Source organism: Lagopus muta, chromosome 3, assembly GCF_023343835.1.
Source record: "Lagopus muta isolate bLagMut1 chromosome 3, bLagMut1 primary, whole genome shotgun sequence".
Classification (NCBI taxonomy): Eukaryota; Metazoa; Chordata; class Aves; order Galliformes; family Phasianidae; genus Lagopus; species Lagopus muta.
Genome location: NC_064435.1, coordinates 33,344,429 through 33,366,921, shown reverse-complemented (window position 1 = coordinate 33,366,921; position 22,493 = coordinate 33,344,429). Strand labels below are relative to the sequence as shown.

Sequence of the window (22,493 nt, the reverse complement as noted above, 5' to 3'; positions counted from 1 at the left end):
ATTAATATACAGACTGTGCTAACCAACAGAGAAAATTTCTGCTAGGTTTTTGACTGCTTTCCCAGTATCCATCTAGGGAGATGCAGAACAGTCGAAGATTCTGGTGATTGTAGGGCATTTCTCTGAAACTGGAGACCACACCAAACTAGGAACTGATTCACTCTATCCAAGGCAAAAGTCTTGAAACTCTCCTGTTCCTGATGCAGGTCGTCCACATACCAAACGACTGCTGATCCTTAGAAGTTTCACAGCTGTTGAGTGGAAATGGTTTTTGTTTCTTTCAGCATCTCTTGTGGATCTCATGACAGATTTTATTTAGAAATTATATTGTTTCTAAAAAATTCTGCCCTTATGGATTTTGAAAAATATGATTAATTAGAAAATGACATGATAGCATATTCCAACCTGTTGCAATTTCTTGCAGCCTGGAAGCTCTAAGCCTTGGATATCTTTGTTCATGCTTTTACAATATGAAATTGTTCTCCATTGTATTTCGGTGGTAATGTGAGGTTTCTGTGCTACAGTGAGTTTGTTGTAGTGTTGTAAATGGAAAGAAAAATCTGTCAATATGGTAGTAGGTTAGTAAGTGATGCTATAGAATATGTTGTTGGTACGATGAAGGGTGATGGGAAAAAGCAGGCAATTAAAGTGCATAGGATCTCCGTGTGAACCTAAGGAGTAAAAATGGAGATAACTTATAGAATTTCTGTGAAATTTTACTAGATATTTCTATTTGGTATTAACAGAACTACAGAAAATTTAGAAAAAAATACTAGAAGTAACATTTTGTTTTCTGCAAAATAAAGAAAAATGAGAAACACTGAAATTGTGCTGCTTACTTGAAGTTATGTATGAATAGAGGAAAATTTGATCACACAAAAATTTATATGAATTCTAATGTGCATGATCCCTTCTAAAACAGGAAGTAAAGAATTAGCTTTTGAAAGTAGTAACAAAAACTGTAAGCTGCCATCTAACAGGCCTAGTACATTAAGGCCTCTATCTGTTACTAGAAATGACCATAGTTCATTAATTCCCTCTCTCAGAATTCCTTTTCAGAAATACGTGACTCTTTGAACACAAAGGAGAATGAGGCTGACATTTTTCACGCCAACTTTCCTCTCTCTTCTCCTTCTGGAGACTTCCTATGTTTCTTTCCTCATAGTCTGTTTTTCCTATGTCTTCTCTCTTTGAGAATGTCTGTAATTGCAGTCTAATGTGTTAGTATCTGTAAGACTTAATAAGGTTCCTGAGTGGGAGTTACAGATCAGAATAAACCCTGGGTTTTCAGACTCTATGTAGATGTCCAGTTTATAGATAATTTCATGTGTGCCTATGGGAGATAGAATCATATTTTTTAAAAAATATTTTATTTTTGTGACATCTGGGGGACATTGTGCCGTTTCCTTACCTGGCATTTGTCTTAACCTCAACTTTACCTTGTGGAGTTGATCCAGAGTGGAGCACATTCTGTATGCATCCAGAGAGCGGGTAGCGCTAAGGCAAATTTGAATGGCATCAGTTATTTAAAACATTTTGTACTAGCTACCAAAGCTTAACATCTGAGATAAATTTCCCCGTACCATTATAAAAGCACTTTGAAATTGCCAATGATCATGAGATACCTTTGGTGTTTTTTTCACACGGTCTTTAGGAGTCTGCAAGTTTTCTTTGTAGTGTTTAATGAAAAAGATGTTTGTAATCATAAATTAGTTAACAGCTATCAAAATTAAAAATTAATATTTCAAAGCTGGCCAGCAGGCATTGAATGTATCTTTGTGCGCTCTGTTTTTGAAGTTATTCTTAGGGGAGTAGCGATCAACCATTGATAAATGCAGCTGGTTCTTTCTGTTGTGAATGTGAACTAAACGTAATCATCTTCACAGCAGTGTGTGTGCTTCTCAGCATGGCAATGCTGTGTTTGGAAACAACCCGACAATTGCTTTTAGTTCAGAAGTCAGTAGATCCAGAGACATTCTTTTTGTTCTCATTTCTAAAAGTTGTTCAGCTGAAAAACTTATTTTGAATTTTAGTCAAAGGTTTCAGTAGTAATTAACATGTAGAAAAATGAGTTTTGGACTGAATTTCCCAAAGACTGGGTTTATTTTCTGTAAGTTTCAGAATTTTTATTATTTTTTAATTGTTAGCATTAATTATTGCTGATTGCCAATTAATTCAGTCATAGTCATCCAGAGTATGTATTTGCTCACAGGTGTTTTCACTTTTATTTCACGTTGACCAAGGAAAATATTTCCAGCTGTTAAGTAAGAGGATAATTAAACAGTTTCCACTCAAGATTCTTGAGCTTGTAAACACATTGTACAGCTATTTTTTTTTCCTGTAGGAGTCTGAACTACCAAATCTAAACTTCATGTATATATCTGTGTATATTTAGTGCCAAGGTCAATAGAGCATCCTAAGTGGGATTGGAGGACAAAACCGGAGAACCATGATTTTGATGAGCTAAATCATATTCTTCAAGAGAGCAAAAAACTTGGAAAAGCCCTTGAGAATCTTTCTCGCAGTAAGTTGATTGATTTTAGTTTTTTAATGTAACCATGCAGCCTAAATTGTAATCTGGAAGTATATATCAAGAAGGTGATCTCCTATCCTATTAAGAGTAAGTTCACTCACATTTGCAGTTGGATTCTGGTTGAGGAGGTTTGCAGAATGTCTAAGGCAATTTAGCAGCTTTCCTACTTCCTGAAACTACTTCCCCTTCACCTTTTTTTTTTTTTTTTTGGTTGTTTTTGCCTTTAATTTCTGCCAGCTTAGTGAGTTGAATTAGCTCATAAAGAGATAAAACACAAGAACCTGTTTTAAGGAAAATGGCAGGAACATGCGGCAGTGTACTGCTGTACAGCAGTGTACATGCAGCAGCTACTCCTGTAGAGGTTAACAGATAGGATAACCGTTTCTGAAACCTTAAACGCATTGGAGATGGAGATCAGACCTGTTATTGAAAAACAGTGTTTCATGGCCTTGATCCTCATTAGTTCCTTACAATTTTCAGAAGCATTTCGGGTAGTTTAAATAAATACTCAGAAACTTGGTAACCTATGGCTTCATCAACAAGAACCTAAGGATTATCCCTCAAGAGACATAGTGAAACAGAAGCAATGTTTACAAATAGCATGCCCATAGAAGGAATAGATCTGAAATAAGATGCTAGGTTGAAGTACCTTGATGGAAGCAAACCCTGCTAGCAGTTATCAAAGTGTGAAATGTACTCTGCTAAGGTGCATGAGGACTATGTATGATATGATCTGGGAGCTGTGATCTGGGAGACATTTGAATGACAACTACTTAGCTTCTTCTTTAAGTTTTATCCCTGTCACTTCTTGATTCAGTGAAGAAATTGCAGATGATGTCAGAAGAAGAGATGAATGAAAAATAGAAAATCTGTCATGTGGATAATTTTGAGAATTTATTTTTCTATTTTGGGTCAAAACTAAAACTAGCTTGCCCAAATGCCCTCTCCTGCTCGTACTTTAGCTTGATCGCATGAATTATAGTTTGAGAATTTTTCCTATTTATATTAACTGGAGTAGTATTGTTACAGGACTCTTCAAATACATTTCCCATTAGCTACTCTGTCTGCATTTTCTCCTCTAAGGAGCTGAAACTCTTCCTGACTTGGTCTCTGATTTGCAGCCCCACCATTGCTTGACAGTATTACGGTGATGTGTCTGGCAATTTCAAACCTTTGTCCTTGTAACCAGGAGTAACACAGATAACGCAGATTCAGAAACAACCTGTTTTCAGTTTCATGGAGGGTTATTTATTTACTGTCCAGAAATACAATGTGATCAGACATAAGAATTCAGTAATATAAATCCTGTCTCAGTCCTACATCTTTTGTCTTTCCTTCTGAGTGTTGTGTAGCTTCTAATAAACTTCTGCTTTCTCATATATTACATATAGTTAGCAGCATTCTGTGCCTCTTATTTTCCCAAAGAGTTTTGTAGCAGGAGTTTTCTAATGCTGCACCTCTTCAGAGTCCTGTGCTTGGGCTGGAGGTGAATATACCTGGTCAATATTGTTGGAATCAGGTTTTTGTAGTTATTTCACAGATGATACATTCTTCATTAATTCTTGCTAGTACTTGATGTTTTCTAATGATTTGCCAAGGTAATGCAGACTTTTCGTCTTACCCCCCAGAGTGCTTTAATTCACTTGCAACCTGATGTAACGTTCACTTTCATGAATGTACTTTCTGTTTCTTCATCCAGATCATTACTGGAAATATTTTCAGACTACTTCATGATTCCATTTCAGATCTGACAACCAGCCCTTGAAAGCTACTCAGTAAGTGCATTTTTTCCCACCAGATGTTATCTACCTAGCAGTGATTACACCTAGAATGTAATTCTCTGATTTGACTGTCATCTAGGATAGCAAAAAAGTCTTATAATAGCTTAAGTATTTTGCTACTTCTTCCTCTTATCCACTAGGCAAGTTTCCAAGTTGAGAAAGCACTTAGATTGATTTGGCATGACTTGTTCTTGAGTAATTCGTGTCAGCTGGTTCTTATCACCTTCCCTGTCCATTAGAGGTCCATAAACTGTTAATTTAACAATTTTGTCAAATATTTTTGCTGCTATCACCTGTAGGCTGGCTGGTTAGTAATTCCTCTTCTTTCCTTTTTGTTTTCTAAATAAAGATGTGGTGTTTCCCCTTTCCTGTCCTCGATTCCTGAAAGACAGTTGGTAATAGTTCTGGGATTTCTTTGGCTAGTTTGGTAGGTACTCTAGCATGAACATCACAAGATTCTGCCAACTTGAATGTATCTGAACTACCAAAATATCTTTCAGCTTTCCCTCATCTGGCCTGTAATTCACCCATCTTAGAATCACTATCATTAGGAACCTGTGACTACGATCTTTTATTGTAAGGATTGAAGCAGTGGAAGTATTAAATATTGAGATTTCTTTGTATCATCCATTATTTGTTTCCCTTATCTTTGATGTAGTAGTTCTGCATTTTACTTTGTCCTCCTCTCCTAATGTATTTATAGTACCTTTTCTTGTGAATTTATTTTTGTTCTTTGATAAGTTGTTATTCATTTTCACTTTAGGCTTTTTGGCTGTATCATTTAAACACTTGTGTCAGATTAATTCTCAACTATGTGTCCTGTTTTCAATATCTGTGCTTCTCATTTTCACGTCATTTCAGGAAATAACTCTGCTCTGTGCTGTGATTTCTTCCATATTAGGATGATACAAAATAAAGATTCAAAATGAAATACATGAAATTTTTGGAAAAAAAGAAGAGAGAGAATTTTAAAAATTAATCTGATCTTACAGTTTCTGTAAGGGGAACTGAAATTACATTTAGCAAATATCTCCGAAGGATTCAATGAAGAGACATATCTAGAGCATTAAAAGTTAAAGATGTGAAACTCATCCTGCTCTGGGCTCAATTATCCCTTATGGTGAATTTTTTAAGAGCTGGGAGAGGTTTCTACAGCTACTTTCTTCAGTGTTACTGCTTGCTTTGTGCATGCTACTCAATGCTTTGGATTGTTACAGGCATGTCCATAAAGTCTGTAAATCTAATGCTACATTAGATACTAACCTTGTTTCCAAGCAGTATGTGGCAGGCAGTGGAGTGGGCTCAATAAATAACTAGTTGAGTGTACAAATGGATCACAACATACTATCAATGGCTTTTTACAACACATTTAATTCTTCAGTACTTTTAACAGGGACAGCGCCACATGAAGTTGAATGTGTGAAGTTAAATGATTTTTTCCATCAAGTTCTGGAATTCATTTCATGTTTTAAAGAAATGCTTTGATCTTATAGTGTATTCTAGGACTCTACAGACTTCATTGCCTCCTATACAACTGACACAGGCTATGAATTAAACTCTAGTTTAGATTGCTTTATTTATTGTTAAATCTCAGCTTTGAGAGAAACCTGTACATTTCACAAAAAATGTACATCCTCCTAAGTCCTGTCAAGACAACATATGAGTAATTTTGTGTTCCAGTACATCCAGAAAAACCCACAACAGTGAATTCACACCTAATGCTAAAGATATGTTGAAAGACTGGAAGATAATATTGCCACTGTTACAGTCTATATGCATAGGAACTTGGTGACTCAAATATACATCTTCTTGTAGTCAACTGTGAGTCAGCACAGAAGGACAACAGGAAAGCCACAAACCCATGGCTGAAGTGCAGAGTAAATTTATTTTTGTTCTTTCTCTAACTGAGGGTATCCCCAAGCAATACTTGGGCAGAGGCAGACTTGCGGGAGAAACACAGGCAGTTTTAATCTTGATCCATGCAAAAGGATACCTGGCCTGCAGTGTATGCCTGTTTATCAAGGGTTTATCACCACGCTGCAATCTTCACTGTTTTAATCTTCTCTTTACCAAGCAGGTAGCTCAAGTGTGCCTGGTGGAGTACTTCCAACTCTACCAAACACCTACATTATCTATACAGAGATGTTATACTTGTGAAACACACGGAGGACAAACAGCAGCAGCTATAATATATGTATTTTTCCACAGTGCTACTCTACAGATTTTGCATATTCCTAGCTGCAAAATCGCTTGAACATATTTACAGTCCTCCTTGCGGGACTTCTGTCCTCATCACCTCTCCCCTCTTCCTTGCCAATCTTCCACTTTTAATCTCTTCCTCCCAGCATCAACCCATTTGGAAAATCTGGGTTTTGCTTGCTTCTCCAATGACCTGTGTGTTATGGGGGTGTGTTTTGAACTATCAAGTTAATTATTTAGGAGAGTCTTTGGTTAATGAAACGGCATACAGGTATATACTGCATTTCCCTTATGCATATTTCATTTTCTTTAATCAAGAGATCAGTCTTCACTGTAACTCTCCTTCTTCCTCTGCAGATCATTAAGAAGAAGTTTTATAAGATATATGCTCTTCCATTTCTGGCCTTTTTTCCTTTTAAATAGAGTTAAAATCTCCTGCATAGCTAAGGCTCTTGCTCATAAATAGACCTGTCTTAATCCTTAGTCTTCCAAGGTTAGAAAGGTACATAAACAAAGATGGAAAACAGTGAATTGTGTGTTATAACTGGAAGAAAATAAGGATTAAATCAGTAAGAGCTTGCTTCGAAGTAGATGTGTCTGACTGCTTTGTGAACACCTTTACATCTTTTGTATGAGCAATTGGAGTACATAATGAAAATGTGTACATATTGTACATTTTAGTTTGCACATAGTAACAGCATTTGATGATGCTTAATGTATTCTACTTTGAGATAGGATATGTTTTCACAGTTGCAAATAGGCATTTATCAGAGTTAACCAACGTTTTATTAATGTATGGATTCTTGCTGAGTCCACGTGTATACTAGAAATTAGAGGGCAAGAAGCAAATTTATCTTGCTTTGAACTTGACAGACATTCTAAGGTCAGAAAAAGGGTAGTAAGTTAACATTAACCAAAGCTATTTGGGAACCCATCTAATTCTGCTTGAGGGAATCCCAGAAATAATGATGTTTAGCTATAACCAACAGAAAAAAAAAATAGTATTCTTTATCTCTTAATTTAGAGGGGGAATAATCAGTTAATAAACAATCAGTAAATCAGAAAGCCAACTGCAGTCCAGTAGGAAATATTGTTGTAAGGGTACCATGAGGAATCATAGAATTGCAGACTGGTTGAGATTGGAAGAGACCTCTGGACGTTATTGATCCAGCCCCCTGCTCAAGCAGGCATGCTTAGCACCAGTTTACCAGGAGCATGTCCAGAGGCCTTTTGAGTATCTTTAAGAATGAAAGAGCTCTGAATCCCTCGAGCGTACCTCCAGCTGATACTTCTCATAATACCAGAATTAGTTGCTGTTTATGTCCATAATAGCCTTAGAAGGAGAAATGTGTAAGGATAAGCAGCAAGAATCAAAATCGTAACAATAAAGGTACAACTAGTTTTAAAAAAATGATTAGAATATTGTTAAAAAAAAATACCAAAATACATTCTGTTTCTGGATGAACCTGTATGTGGGATGTGAGATGATAGATATACACCATGAACTACTTCCGTGTATTTAGCAGTCTCTGAAACACATTAAAATGGGTTCTCACTAGTTCACTTCTACACTATAGAAGTTCGTTAATGATGTACAGATTGGTTATAGAAAATTTACTTGAATGGAATGCTGCTAACATCTATCGAAGACCTCTAAATTTTCTTATTGAAACCAGGTATTTCTGATGCTGATTGAACCATAAATACAACTTGCATGACATGTAACTTGACTTTTATCAATCACCTCTTTCAGGTGGCATTGTTTTAGGACATAATACTTTAACATTTTTTTTTTAGTCATACACACTAAATACGCTGCAGTCTGTTAACAATGACTTACATGTGATAAGTGCATGTAGTCCTAAATGTGTTCCTGTAGTTGAACCACCAAACTAGTCATCAGTATTCTGTAGAGATTTTCTCCTTCTATTCAGACTGAACTTTAAAACTGTTATTTTTGTGTGAGATCAGTGTTTGTGATTTATTGTGAGATCGACATTTTTAGATAAGCTCAATCAAACTTTTAAGGAAGATAATTTTATCTCAGTACTGCAGCTGTTATCCAGTACTACTTTTGCTTATAAAATCCATTTGCTTTTAGTGTGATTTATGAGTAATAGCACTAAATAATGATATTGTCTGAGATTGAAACAGGAAGAATGTGAACATAGTTATTGCAGCTCAATTATAAAATGTGGTTTATATGGCAGGGAGATCCTAGTGATTTCAGTTATATTTTTTTCCTATAGATGTTACATTTTAAATTACTGTTATTAAGGTATGTGCCATTCTGTTCCAGCATTCTTGAAATTTCAGAACTAGTCTCTTTTTGAGTTATAGTGTCCTTTTCTGGAGCAGTATTTGACTTGCTAAAAATTTCCTGGAGAACTGGGCTTTGTGTGACTTCAGTCTTATGTGTGGTACTTTCCAATCCTTAGAAAAAGATAGCTGTCATTCATTCAGAGAGTAGCAGGAAGGTGGACTATGACTTTATGATAGAATATATCATGGAGTGGCTTGGGTTGGAAGGGACCCTGAAGATCAATTAGTTCCAACTCCCCTGCCATGGGCAGGGCTGCCACCCACCAGATCAGGTTGCCCAGGGCCCCATCCAACCTGGCCCGAAATGACTCCAGGAATGAAGCATCCACAGCTTCTCCGAGTAGCCTGTATCAGTGCCTCATCACTCGGAGTAAAAAATATTGTCCTAATACCTTATCTAAATCTCCTCTCTTTTAGTTTCAAACCATTCCTCATCCTGTTATCCTTAACTAGTGACTGCTAGTGACAGGCTACACACCTTAACTAAGCTACTGTAGTGTACACCTTTCTTTAAAACTGAGAGTTGTGAAAAGTTATTCAGCGCTGATTTTTTTTTTCTGAGATGAGCTTAACCTAGGAAAGTGTCTGGGACTCAGTATTTGGTGCTTTATTTGCATTTTGTATCTCTTTCATTTCATTTCATTCTCTAATTCATTGCTCACCTAAACGTGGAACCATTGGATCTACTCAGAAGTTTGTATATCAAATTACTGCAAGTCAAAAGCACAAATTCTTATTCTGGGAATTTAATTATTACTTTATTACTTCTTTTTTTTAAAGTCACCACTGGGAGAAGAGTTCAAATCAATTTCTTAGTTTCTTAGATATAGTGACTGTACTGATGTAAATTGTGCTGCTTTGCTGGCATGTGGTGCCTTGTAGATTACACTGTTTTACTTTTCCTTGCATGGATAAATGTTGGGAGGAATATTACCCAACTCAAGATGGATTCCCCTACAAAAACTTTATGTATAGTTGTTTAATAATATAGGGATGTATGGCCTCACTGGCAACAAAAAGCACTGAATTATTACTGGAGAAAATAGGGCTTATTTGGAAAGCTGTAAAATGACTGGCTGTAAATAAATAACATCAGAATGTTTATTATGCCAGTCAATGACAAATCTGTTACAGTGTTCCAGCACAGAAATGATTGAACTGGTTTGGTTCCTGTGTATGTACTCTTGAAATCAGGGGAAACATTTTTTTAGCTGTAACTGGAACAGCCATTTTCTATCACTTGTAATCCAGATTTGATGTGAAATAGGCAATCTCCATCTACCTCATGTTTACTACATGATGCATGCAGGCAGTAATTTACCATTTTGCCAACAGCAGTATGGCAACCATCCTGTGCATGTGGTTTTGCTGTGAGAAATGCAAATACATCTGACATAGCCTTGTCCACTGGTAGGAAAACATGCTTCCTCTCATTTACAGTGAGAGAATGCCGTGTGGCAGTTTACTACTGGACAGTTGATATATTTATGCCAAGTTATTTCTGTTTTCATACTCAAAGCAGAAATATGGTAGAAGAATACGGTAAAATAATGGTAGAATAATAATGCTGTTTCTCTCCTGGTATTTGTTACAGAACCTGTGACACACTAGGAGTTTGGCAGGCCAGCCATCCACAAGTTCCCTGGCCTAAACCAATCCTAAGAATGAATTTTGTCGAGTTAAGTCACAGTTGCCTTGGGTGGATATAAGTTCTAAACACTGTATGTGAAAACCAGATTAACCAGAATGCTTTGAATGGTATGTGGGAAAACTGGCTGTTGGGATCTCTGTGGCCATCTTCTGGATGTTTAGGAAAATGCATTATCTGTTTGCAATTCCCATTCGGCTGAATAATAGTAGTATGGCATATATTTAAGTAGTAGCTTTTTTTTTCTTGTGACTTAAAACACACTAGACTGGTGAGATGCATGTTGTGCATTTGGAAAAAAATATATATATGCATATATATATATTTAAATTCAACTCATTTTTATTTTGTGTTAATTCTTCCTGCAATTATTTAAGGAGCACAAAAGTAAAACTGTTAGAGGTCTCTGAAGTTTCACACCTTATTTTTTCTCATCAGAATACCTATTCTAGAATTCAGTTATGTATAGACTGTGAAGATATTGGAAGTTTTTAAGCAAGCATAAAAATCCTCAGGAATAATGCAGCAGTCAGGTAATTCAGGTCTTGCCATTTCAACAAGACCCAAACTCGTATAGTGTGTGCTGTTTTGAAAATGAATTTGTTTGTTGTTGAATTTTGAGCATCAAAATCTTAAAATCACTTTCCACAGAAGAATACTACAGAGCGGAGAAGTGTTTTGTACTGCATTAATTGTATTTGGTGTATGAGACCAGCAGCAAATGAAACTGTTCTACTGAGAACTGCATATGAAAGAGAGAGGCATTTTTAAAATTCAGTGAATTTTTCGCAGTGTGTTGTTTTTTATTTTGATAGGAAGTTAATTTCCTGATAAACTAGAAATTAAGCAGAATGTCATAAGCCAAAGTTCTTTACTGATAACCTTTATAGACCAAAAAGCAAGATTTAATTTCATTTTAGCATGGTGTAGATACATTTTGGGAGGTGGCTTTTTCATCAAAGGAGGTGCTATAATGCTTAGATGGTCATTTCCATTTCTCATTTCTTACTATTTAACTTTTGCAAAATATCCATAGGGATGGATGATAGGCAACAGAAATCTAAGATGACTGTGTAAGGGACAAAAAAAGTTTTGTATATATACAGGTAATTAAAAAATCTCTGCTTTTTTTTTTTTTTTTTTTTTTTAGAAGTGACAAACAGTTTAATATTTTATATACATGGAAGCCATAAGATGTAAGCCTAGTTAAGTATGATATGCTTTGGGGGAATCTGCATTTAATGCAGCTGTGATAACAGTAATTAAGATAAGTATAAAATTGCATCATTATGTTGTATTGGCTTGTGTATGTATTTCATTTAATCCTAGCGTGCCAGAACTTTCTTTCAATTAGAAGGTTCTTTGTTCTTCCAATTTTCTTCAAAAGCTAAGCTGTTGACAGAATAAGTGTTTCAGCTGAGACTGGTTTTACCAGCGCAAACAACTCCAGTCTGGATTTGCTGCAGATCAGAGATGGCAGTAGTTGTGTCTGTGGAGAGTTTCTGAAGAACTGTGAAAGCGTGTTCAGACCAATTACTTTGTTGTTTCAGCACCCTGATGGCACGGAGAGTCATTACATTTAAAAGTAGAAGCAAGTGCCCTGAATCTGTCTGTGTAATTCACTGGACAGCTGAGTGGGCTGTGTACTTGTGATGCCTGATCAACATTCAACAACCTTAATTAATTGCCAGAGGGAAGATTTTTAAAAACATCAAATTGGTAGTTAGAGAGCTATCTAAATTCCCACAGTAAACCTTGCTTGTAAACCTTAGCTGATGGTGGCAAACAAAAGCTCTCATCCCTTTAGTCAGAATCATAGAATCATAGAACTGTAAAATGGCCTGGGTTGAAAAGGACCACAATGATCATCCTGTTTCAACCTCCCTGCTGTGTGCAGGGTCGCCAACCACCAGACCAGGCTTCCCAGAGCCACATCCAGCCTGGCCTTGAATGCCTGCAGGGATGGGGCATCCACAATCTCCTTGGGCAACCTGTTCCAGTGTGTCACCACTGTGTCGTAACAGTGTTTCTTTTTTATTTTTTTTTCCAAATAGAATAGTAGGATTACTGTGTTGCTGTCAGTCATATTATGATATAAAACTGTAGCAAATGTTGTCATTGAGAAAGAGCTGCTCTGAGAAAAAGTGCACTTTCTCTATTTTCTCTACTTTCAGTTTCTTTACAATATTTTCCTATTTAGAATATATAAAAAGCAATTTTCTTTCCTTTCTGCTGTTGTATGAAAGGTATGTAGAAACTTCAGAAATAACTATAACAAGGTACAGAGAGCAAAACCAATTATTTGCTATCAGATATACAAAATCAAATGAAAATAGATTTATTTGAAAAACAAGATATTAGCAGTTATAGGAATCAGAGATAACGTTTTTACCATTACTTTGTAGGAATTAGTGCTTTTTTTAAGTTGTCACTGTACTGCTTGAAAACAATGTAGTTGACAGTATCAAAAAACCACAAGTATGCTAAGTGTAAAGAGAATGATGAAAATCCTGATTATCCCTGTATAATAATTACGGATTTCAGTTTCTCTAGTTGCATTTTCAGTACTCTCTAAGTTGTTTACTTTTTTTTTTTCAGTGTTGTGGTGGGATATGCAATGGGATTGATTCTATTTCATCACATTACATTCTTTTCTACAGTCTTCTGAGTTTTTTACTTGAAGAACTACTTCTTGAAAACCAGAGAACATATTACTGACCTACACTTGGAAAATCACCTTTGTCTTAGTGTTGTCTTAGTGCACACAGAGTGCCAGTGCCTCCTCCTCTCATTTTCAGCAATGCATTTTTGTTTGGCAGCTGAAGAAGAGAATTGATAGTAGTGGGCAAACTTAGCGCAGTAGTGTTGTGGGATGAAGTGAGCACCTTTTTATGGCTTTCTGCTGGTGGAGTTGTATTATCAGTAGCTAATGTTTGTTAATGTTAGAATCATTGAATCATTTGAGTGGGAAGGGACCTTTAAAGGCCATTTGCCCGACTTCCCTGCAGTGAACAGGGACACGTACAGCATGATCAGGTTCCTTACTGCCCTGTCCAGACTGTTCTTGAGTGTCTCCAAGGACAGGACATCCACCACCTCTCCGGCCAACTTGTTCCATTCCAGTGTCTCACCACCATTATTGTAAAAACAAAATAATAAAAACTTCCTTATCCAGTCTATTATTCCAGTATAAATCTGTCTTTCTTTACTTTGAAAGCATTTCCCCTTGTCATATCACAGCAGACCCTGCTGAAGAATCTGTCCCCCTCCTTTTCATAGCCCCCATTTAGGTAGGCAGCTCTTAGGTCTCCCTAGAGCCTTCTCTTCTGCAGGCTGAACAGTCCAAGCTCTTTCAGCCTATCCTTGTAGGGAAGATGTTCCATCCTTTGGATCATTTTTGTGTCCCTCTTCTGGACGTATTCTAGCAGGTCCATATTTCTCCTGTACTGAGGACTCCGCATGCGGACACAGTACTTCAGGTGAGGTCTCACTAGCACAGAGGGGCAGGATCATCGTCCTTGATCTGCTGACTGTGCTTGTTTTGATGTAGCCCAGGGCATGGTTGTCTTCCTGGGCCGCAAGGGCACATTGCTTGCTCACATCCAGCTTGCCAATACCCCACGTACTGTGCTCTATCCTTACATCCTTCAGCTTGTACCGATAGTGAAAGTTACTATGACCCAGGTGGAAGACCTTGCACTTGGTTTTGTTGAACCTCATGAGATTCACCTGGGCCCAGTAGAGCCTGTGTAGGTCTCTTTGGGTGGCTCTCTGGATACTTCAGGCGTGTTGACCGCACACAACTTGGTGTCATCTGCTGAGGATGCACTCGATTGCACAGTCAATACATTGATGAAGATGTTAAAGAGCATTTGTCCCAGTACTGACTTCTGAGAGACACTACTTGTCACTGATCTCCATCCAGACGTTTAGCCACTGACCACTATTCTGTGGGTATGATCTCATAACCAGTTCCTCATCCATTAGACAGTCACCTATCAAATTTGTATCTTTTCAATGTGGGGAGAAGGCTGTTGCGGGGAACTGTGTCTAAGGCCTTACTGAATTCCGCATAGATGACATTGGTAGCTCTTGCTTTGTCCACTGATGAAATTATGCCATCATAAGAAGCAACAAGATTTGTCAGGCAGGACCTGCTCTTGGTGAAGCCATGCTAGTTATCTCATATCACCTCCCTGTCTTCCATATATCTTGGCAAAGCTTCTGGGAGGTTCTATTCCATGATCTTCCCCAGCACAGGGGTGAGACTGACAGGTTGGTAGTTTCCTGTGTCATATTTTATACTCATTTGAGTGCTGTGTTGTCTTTTTTTAGTCACCAGGAACTTCACCTGACCACCATGACTTTTTGAATATAATCAAGAGTTGTGTGGCAACTACCAGTTGGCTTCAGCCAAATTCCCTCAGGTCTTTGAGATACATCTCATCGTGACCCATAGACTTATGAATGTTCAGGTTTCTCAGGTGGTTGTGAACCTGATCTTCACTTAATCAAGAGGAGCTTATTCTCCAGTTCCCACTTTCTGAACCATCTGCTTGAAGGCTGTGTGTTGCAAGGGCAGTTGCTAGTGAAGACTCAGGTAAAAAAGTTGAGTATCTCAGCCTTCTCCTTGTCTCTTGTTACCAGCCTGCCTATATTGCTCACTAGGAAGGGTACGCCCTCCTGAACTTTACTTTTCCAATTGATGTACCTATAGAAGCCTTTCTTATCCTGATAATGGTTTTATAAAGTGAGGATAGTCACCACTAGGGATCCAGTGACATCTTGTTGATTTGCAGGGAGCTGCAGGTCGGTCAGTGACTTCTCATTTACCTGCATGGCTACAATTCGTGGAAGGGGTACCCATTCTATCTTCGAACATTTTGGGTTTTTATCCTCATATTGTCATTTTGGTTTCCAGTGCCAGCAAGTTGGTTGTCAGGGGCACTTCTGTTTGGTTCGTCAGGAGCAACGACATTGCTTGCTTCAGTTGTCAGGGGCAACAGCATGTTCATTGTATGTGCTCCTCCTGTTGGGTGATGGGCAGTTGATCAGAGAATTGTCACATGCTGAGCTGCTGTGTGTGCCCATTGAATGTATGTGGTCCACTCCTCTGAGACAACCCCCATAAGTCAGCCTGGATGCCCAAAAAGATGCAACAACCAAAAATGGTTTCTCCTGGCTGCCTAGCCGCATGTGTTTCTCTTACTACTGTGATCATGGTAACCATTAACTACAAAAGCTTGCCAAGCAGATTATGTCTCAGATGGGTGCTACTGAACAAGTTTTGAGCCAAAAATTGTTCAAGCTTCTCACAACCGCCCTGTGGTTGAAAATGCCAAAATTCCTGTGATGGTACCAACCTCCTAGCCATGTATTTATCAGATGAGTTTTCCTGGGCCTCTCAGTATCCCTTTCTGCCACTGAAGGGATAGAGGAAAACACTCCCTAAGCTCCTGCACTGTTCGTTAACAGTCCAGCCTTCTGAAGTCCCTTTTGATTGCCCCTAGGCTTCTTTCAGTGACTTCTTTCAGTGACTTCATCACTGCCATCTTGACTATCAGGCTGTTTTTTATGGGCCTTAAGCCATAACTTAAAGATCTTCATGAGTGACAGTATGGTAAATCTCCCACCTCCAGAAGAATCACTATACTGAGATTACCATAACAATCTCTTTATGGACTTTTTTCTTCAAATCCACTTTCTTTCCTCTTGATTCCACATTATAGAGAGAGAGATGAGAAGATTTTCAGGCTTGGTTCTGTGATTGCAAATATAAGTTTTCTAATCTTTAAATCTTGTTTTAGTAAGGTGTCCTCAGATACTGCTATACATCTACTTGCTTATCTAAGAAATATAGTTAATTTGATATCAAGCTACTGTTTGCAGTTTGGCAGGAGGGAATCACAAGGTATTCTGATAAGTTGAATTACTGATCTTACTCTCTGTTCTGAATTCAGAGTAAATTTTGGGAAAACGGTGGAACTTCACAAAAACAGATTGCGATAAGAGCACTCCTTCAAAATCTTGATTTTTTTTTTTTTCAATTTTATTTGTCTGATTGTTACAGTGAGATGAGTTAGTAAATCTTCTTGGGTGAAGTGCACCATTGTACACGGTTTCTCCCATTTACCATTTTGTATTTTCAGTATTGATCTTCAATTACCAACGTAAGCATTTCAATAGTGAAAGCATTTAGCATTTTCTGTGACAGACTTGCAAATGACAAGATTACCTTTTGTAGTTTCTTTTTCCGTACTTGAAAATAAATATTCTTAATCATTGAACCAACGCAGTGAAAAATTGCTCTTATTTTATTCATTCTTTAAATTCTAACAGCCATTCTATGTTCTATGATCTGCTTATTTTCTGACTCCTGGCTTAGCTCCCAGGTCTTAACATAGAAGTCTGCTTTTCACAGAGCATCCTCTGTGAAAGCACATGGAAAGGGGACCAACCTCTAATCTGAAGAAATAAACCTGTATCAAAACAAAATGAACTTTCTTAAAAATACAGGAACTTGCTGAGAAAAGATAATTTGTCTGTTTGAAGAGATCATTTGTGGTTGTAAAGTGGTTTGACCTTGGTTGTGCAAAATAAACCAAATGTGATGGAGAGCTGGTTTTTGGAAATCAGGGCTTCAGGGCAGATATAAAGAGAACTTTAAATTGCATTTTTTACTGCTTCCATTTATCTGCTCTCCAATAAATGCCCAGCAACTTTGGGGATTGAAGAAATGAGATTTCATAACACATCGAAGTCCTCTTGCACATTGGTGCAACCTGCTGCTTTTACTTTATGGACCTTTGTGTAGTGCCTGGAGTGAATAACAGTCTTAAGCTATTAAAATATGTTAATAGCTGTGAGAAGTAGAAGTGTTAGACAAATGGATACTGTTCGGTATAATTTACCTTGCTGCTGTTGAATGACTGAAAATATTTTGTTAGCTCTTTGCTTATTTCTTATGGATCGATCAAGTCTTAAAATTCTAATTGCTTTACAAATATAAATATACATGAAGAAGCAATCTAAATTAGGGATTAGCCACATAGAGTTAATGATTAAATGTACAATATTAAAAAAAATGTAATTAAGGTTTACCGAATAGTGAGAAATGAAAACATTATGGAAAAAGGCTTTTACTGCTTCTGTTTTTAGCATGATTTTAGAAAGAATAGTTCTCTGTTCAGGTGAAATTACGTATTTTGGTATATCACTCATTGCAGTCCTTAGAAGATGTCTTGATTATACTACATGAATTAGGAAATAACTTCTAAGTATGCATTCTTCTTATGCATGGATACTTCCCCACTTTCTTCTGAACACCAGGCGATGCTTTTCTTTGTTTTTTGACTGGAAGTTCTGTGCTCAGTATCTCTCTTACCAAACCTATTAGGAACCTGGAAGTGCTTTGCTTTCATTGAGACAGAATTTTCAGTGTGATGGCATTAAACATATGAGTAGTTGATCTCGCAGTGTGATGTGACTGGGGCATGTAGATATGTCTGTAATTCTCTGTGCACATTATTGTGCAACAGGCTGGACATAGTTAAAGGAGTTTTACGACATGATGAAAGCAAATATAGGAAAGGCTCAAGCACTGGCAGAAAGGACAAAAACAAGTAAGTTCTTATTTAGAGGAATTGGAAAAAAAAACACTGTTTTACATTGTACTTTGAAATTTTGCAATCAGATTTTACTCCCTATATGTTTCTTTGGTTTTCATAAAAATACTTCTACATTGAACTGTGGTGAAAGAGGGGGAAGTCACTCATTTTCCCTGTAATTGCACTATGGTACTGTGCATGTTGGTCAAGGGGAGGTTTGCATGAGAATGTGTCCATGTGTAGTTATTAAGCTGATGTTTTAATTTTAGATAACGTGTAGAAGTATACTTAAGCTCACTGTCACTTTAATAGTGCATCTACTGTATGGATCCATAACGCTTTTAAAACTCATTTTGGTAGTATTGCAGCTTGGGAAAGTTAGGAGTGTATTTGTTTCTGGACAGTTTCACTAGTGGAACAAAATATGATACATTGTATGATACAGATGTGTTCAGAGAACAATATGGAAACTTTCCAGAGTGAGCCTTTTATTTACTGTAGTAAAATACATTTCTAGAGAGGATGTTTCTAAATTCTTTTTTAAAAGAAATCTGTTTTGTTGTGTTTTTTTTTCAGGTATTGCTATTTCTGATGAACTTGATAAGGTAAGATTTATTGTATGCCTAATGAACAGTACAAACAGGCATATGATCATGATAAATGTAGGCAATATGAGCTAAATCTTCCTGTAGAGTTTAGAAGAAGCTTGGGTATAAACTATGTGGGTAAGTACTGTACTTCTTGATACATTAAGAACTTGATTCAGGTTGGGCTGTCAGTTATACTACTGAGATTTAAGGCACTCTTAATGAGGCTGTGATGCTTCTGATCTTGGTACCATCTTTGCTTAATGCAGTCTGTTGAGTTACTTTAATGGCGTACTTCTAGAAACATTTCATTTTGAATATCTTTTATTCATGAAGTTATATCATTGGGTAGCTTTTGTACTATTAGATATTGTAATTTGAGGAAATAATCAGGAGAGTTTTTTACTCTGATTGGGAACGCACAAACTTTAAAAATCAGTCTTCACTTCCTTACAGAACGCACCATACAGTGCTTCCTCATATGTTGCATTTTGATAAATTACATCATTAAAAAATTCATTAACATGAGTTTTTATGTTAGCTGAAATGAACTCTACGCTGAAGCAGTATTCCTGCTAGTTTATAAATGTTCAAAAGGAAGCAGTGCACTCTTCACTTTCCTATTTGCACCCCTGAACAGCAGTGCTGAGACTAGTGAGTTGTATTCTTGGTGTCAAAAAATACTGCAATCATGGAGATAAGATAAGGGTATGTAAGACACAGGATTGACATATTGATATAATTGATTGACCATTGATATAATAGACAGTCTTTAAAATGTGTTACTTTCTCTTGGTAAGATGAGGGCACAATCCCTTTTTTTAAACAAACTAACAAACAAACAAAAATGCATAAGGAATTCCCAGGCATGTGGAGCTGCCATTTCAAAACCATCACTTTTATTTATCATTTAGGCCTCTTTTTTTGTTGCTGGGATCTCAGTTTGCTGGATCACAGTTTTGCTGTATCTGAGTCTTCCATCATACCATTTCCTTACCTGTGGTCAGAAATGCTGAGAAATACTATTAGCAAAGCCCTTCCATTACAACCCTTACCATTAAGAGGACTTGTGAAGAACAGATATTCATTTAGCTTTGTTAAAAACAAAACGGAACAAAATGAAACCAACCAACCAAACAAAAAACCTGTGAAAAGCTGTTTTGGGGTAGGGGAAGACATTTTGAGCTAGAGCCTATGATCACATGCTTTTCTCCATATGTAGGCTAAATTTTTGTGTGAATTTTTTTTTTTTTTTCCAAGGCAATTGATTATTGTTCAAAAAACATGTTCTGGAATGTAGGAATTTAATGAAAAGTGAGGTGGAGAGCATCATTAGTGAATTTCCTCCTGTTGCAATCTGAGTGAACAGTTAATTTTCCTCTCATTACCAAATGCTTTATTGTTTATGATTTAAAATAGGAAATGTTTTCATATAAAGCTAGATGTTATACTAAATACAGTTAAAAGCATGCATTACCTGATCTTTACTCTGAATTGATAGTATTGCATCAGATTTCACATGTGATGAGGACAGGCAAAGTGAATCAACTTGGAATAAAAAAATATTTGAATAATTAAAATATTAAATATTTTAATATATATTTTAAAATAAATATAAAAATATTTAGAATATTTAAACTCTTAACATACTTCCTTTGTACAGCCATGTTCAAAGGAAAAGAATATCTGTACTGTTTGTCTCCACGAGCATAAGTGGACATGAGTATTCTTTCTTGTTTTGTCTTTTAAAGTTTTTTAATGGATTTAAACACCACACTTGTATGGAAGGTAAGCGTGGCTAGAACCTCTGTATGAAGTGTAACAGTGTAAATTCATGTTGTTAAACTCACTTTCCCTCTACCATAGGGTAGCTACATGCATACAATGTAGCCAAGTTCATTGAAATTCCCAGAAGTACATGCTGGTACTACAGCCTCCTTATCTAGCTTGCAGCAGTACTGAATATTTTTTCAAACCACGCTCAGATCTGGGTTTTGAAGCAGGTGCATGTGTTAGGTCCCATGCTTCACACTGGAGTCCTTTATAAAAATGACATGACTTAGATGTCACGGGAGGTATAAAATTAAACATCATCATAAATTCTTCTGTATGCTTTTGTTTGCCTTTTTTTTTTTTTTTTTTCTTTTTTTCCAGTTGGAAGCAACCATGGCAATTAGTACAGAGACCATAATTCTCCTGTTTAATTTGTGGTATACGTTATGAACCAGGAGAAAACAGACAACATGAATGTGGTCTGTTTTTTTCTTATGTATGTTTATTTTTCTTTCCTTTTAAGTATGTATTTTTTAAAAGAACAATTTTATTTTGACTGCAGTGACCGTTTGCTACCTTTCTCAGGTGAATACTCAAACAGTTATCACGGGCTGATGTAATTCTTCCTCTAAGCAATCCAGTTAACTTAGTTATTCAAGCATTTGAATCTGGAAAAACAGTTTGCTCTGAATTGCAAGCCCTTTTCTGGAAAGGTGTTTCTTTTAAATGGACTCTTGTCAAACTAATACTATAATTGCCTCCTTTTGATACTCAGAGTTTTACACCGAGAGAGGTACAAAAAAAAGACAGACAAGGCAAGTCTTTCAATCAGAATGGAAGCTTTTGGTTTGAAAGTCTAATACAATTTCAGTATCTTGTAGGTATAATTGCAAAAAAAAAATCTTTGACACTACTGCAATTGATCCAGATTTCTTGTATTGTTACCAGGTTACAGGTTGTGCCTGTGCAACCTCTTGTAGGGCACCTTCTTTAGCAGGGGTTGGACTCAGTGACCTCTTGAAGTTCTTCCCAAAGCCTGTGATTCTGTGATTCTGTACAGATTCCCTCATTTTTCATTTCATTTACTTCAGTTTTGCAGAGTTTGATGTTTCATTCCACCTGGTAATTCAGGCCAATTCTCTAAGCTGTGGAAGTGATATAAAATCAGCAACTGATGCTGCGGGTACAGTGTGTAAGGAAAGAAAGTGAGAAGGGATGCCTTGTGACTCACAGATTTTAAGACTAACATGCAGTGTTAATATGATTCAAATTCTTTACTGCTGAACAGAAACTGTGCATGAATTTTCCAAAGCTCTTCATAAATGTCAAGAATTTCCTGTAAACATAAAGAAGCCAGAATGTTACCCTTTCTGTAAAATTTATGGAATTTTAGTTTGGTTTAAAAAAATAAAATAAAAGCTAGAGAAAAACATTAGAGTTCACTGTGAGGACATGTCCCTGGAAGGTGAGAGCTCAGATGCATGCAAATGTATATGTAGAACATCCATGGACTAGCCCGACTACTGAAGCTCCCATATGGAAGGTGAAGGCTGTAACTGTGGTGCTGCTGAATAAGGGCACTCATGGTGATTGTTGGTTGTCTTCTGTAGAATTTGCAGCTCCTAGAAGATGCTACTTACCTGAAAGCCACAAACTGAACTCTAGTATGTGTTGCATTGTAGTATGTGTACATTGTAAGGTACACTGAGGTAAAACATAGCTAGAATGTTACAGTGCAGAAGTGTGTTTCCAATGGGCTTCTACGCCTTGCAGCAGTGTTTCTGAACCAGACCAAGCCCCAAACAGGGACTCATGCACTTTTCCTCTTGCCAGTTAGAAAGCGACTGAAATTACATTTTAAAGCAATTTAAAAGGGTTTAAGGAAAGGTTTATTCATCTTCTGGCTTTTGATTCTTTAAACACTTTACAATTGTTTTTCAAGTGTTATTTTTTTTACTTAATTACTACAAAGACCAAAAATATTTTATTTTTAAATAGGAGATAAGATTTTCACATAATCCCGGTATTCCATGGATTAGTGCT

The 22,493-nt window shown here is 36.8% G+C and overlaps 1 protein-coding gene across 4 annotated transcripts in view; it reads left to right on the top strand.

Annotated features, from left to right (window-relative positions):
* C3H8orf34 (chromosome 3 C8orf34 homolog) overlaps positions 1-22,493 on the top strand; it is a 163,278-nt gene that overhangs the window by 38,453 nt on the left and 102,332 nt on the right. For 3 of the 4 annotated variants that reach the window (XM_048938926.1, XM_048938924.1, XM_048938927.1), the window contains 2 exons: positions 2,396-2,524; positions 18,667-18,695. In XM_048938926.1, coding sequence (XP_048794883.1) covers positions 2,396-2,524; positions 18,667-18,695 — 158 coding nt within the window. The remainder of the gene's footprint in view (positions 1-2,395; positions 2,525-18,666; positions 18,696-22,493) is intronic. The other variant, XM_048938928.1, reaches the window with a different exon arrangement.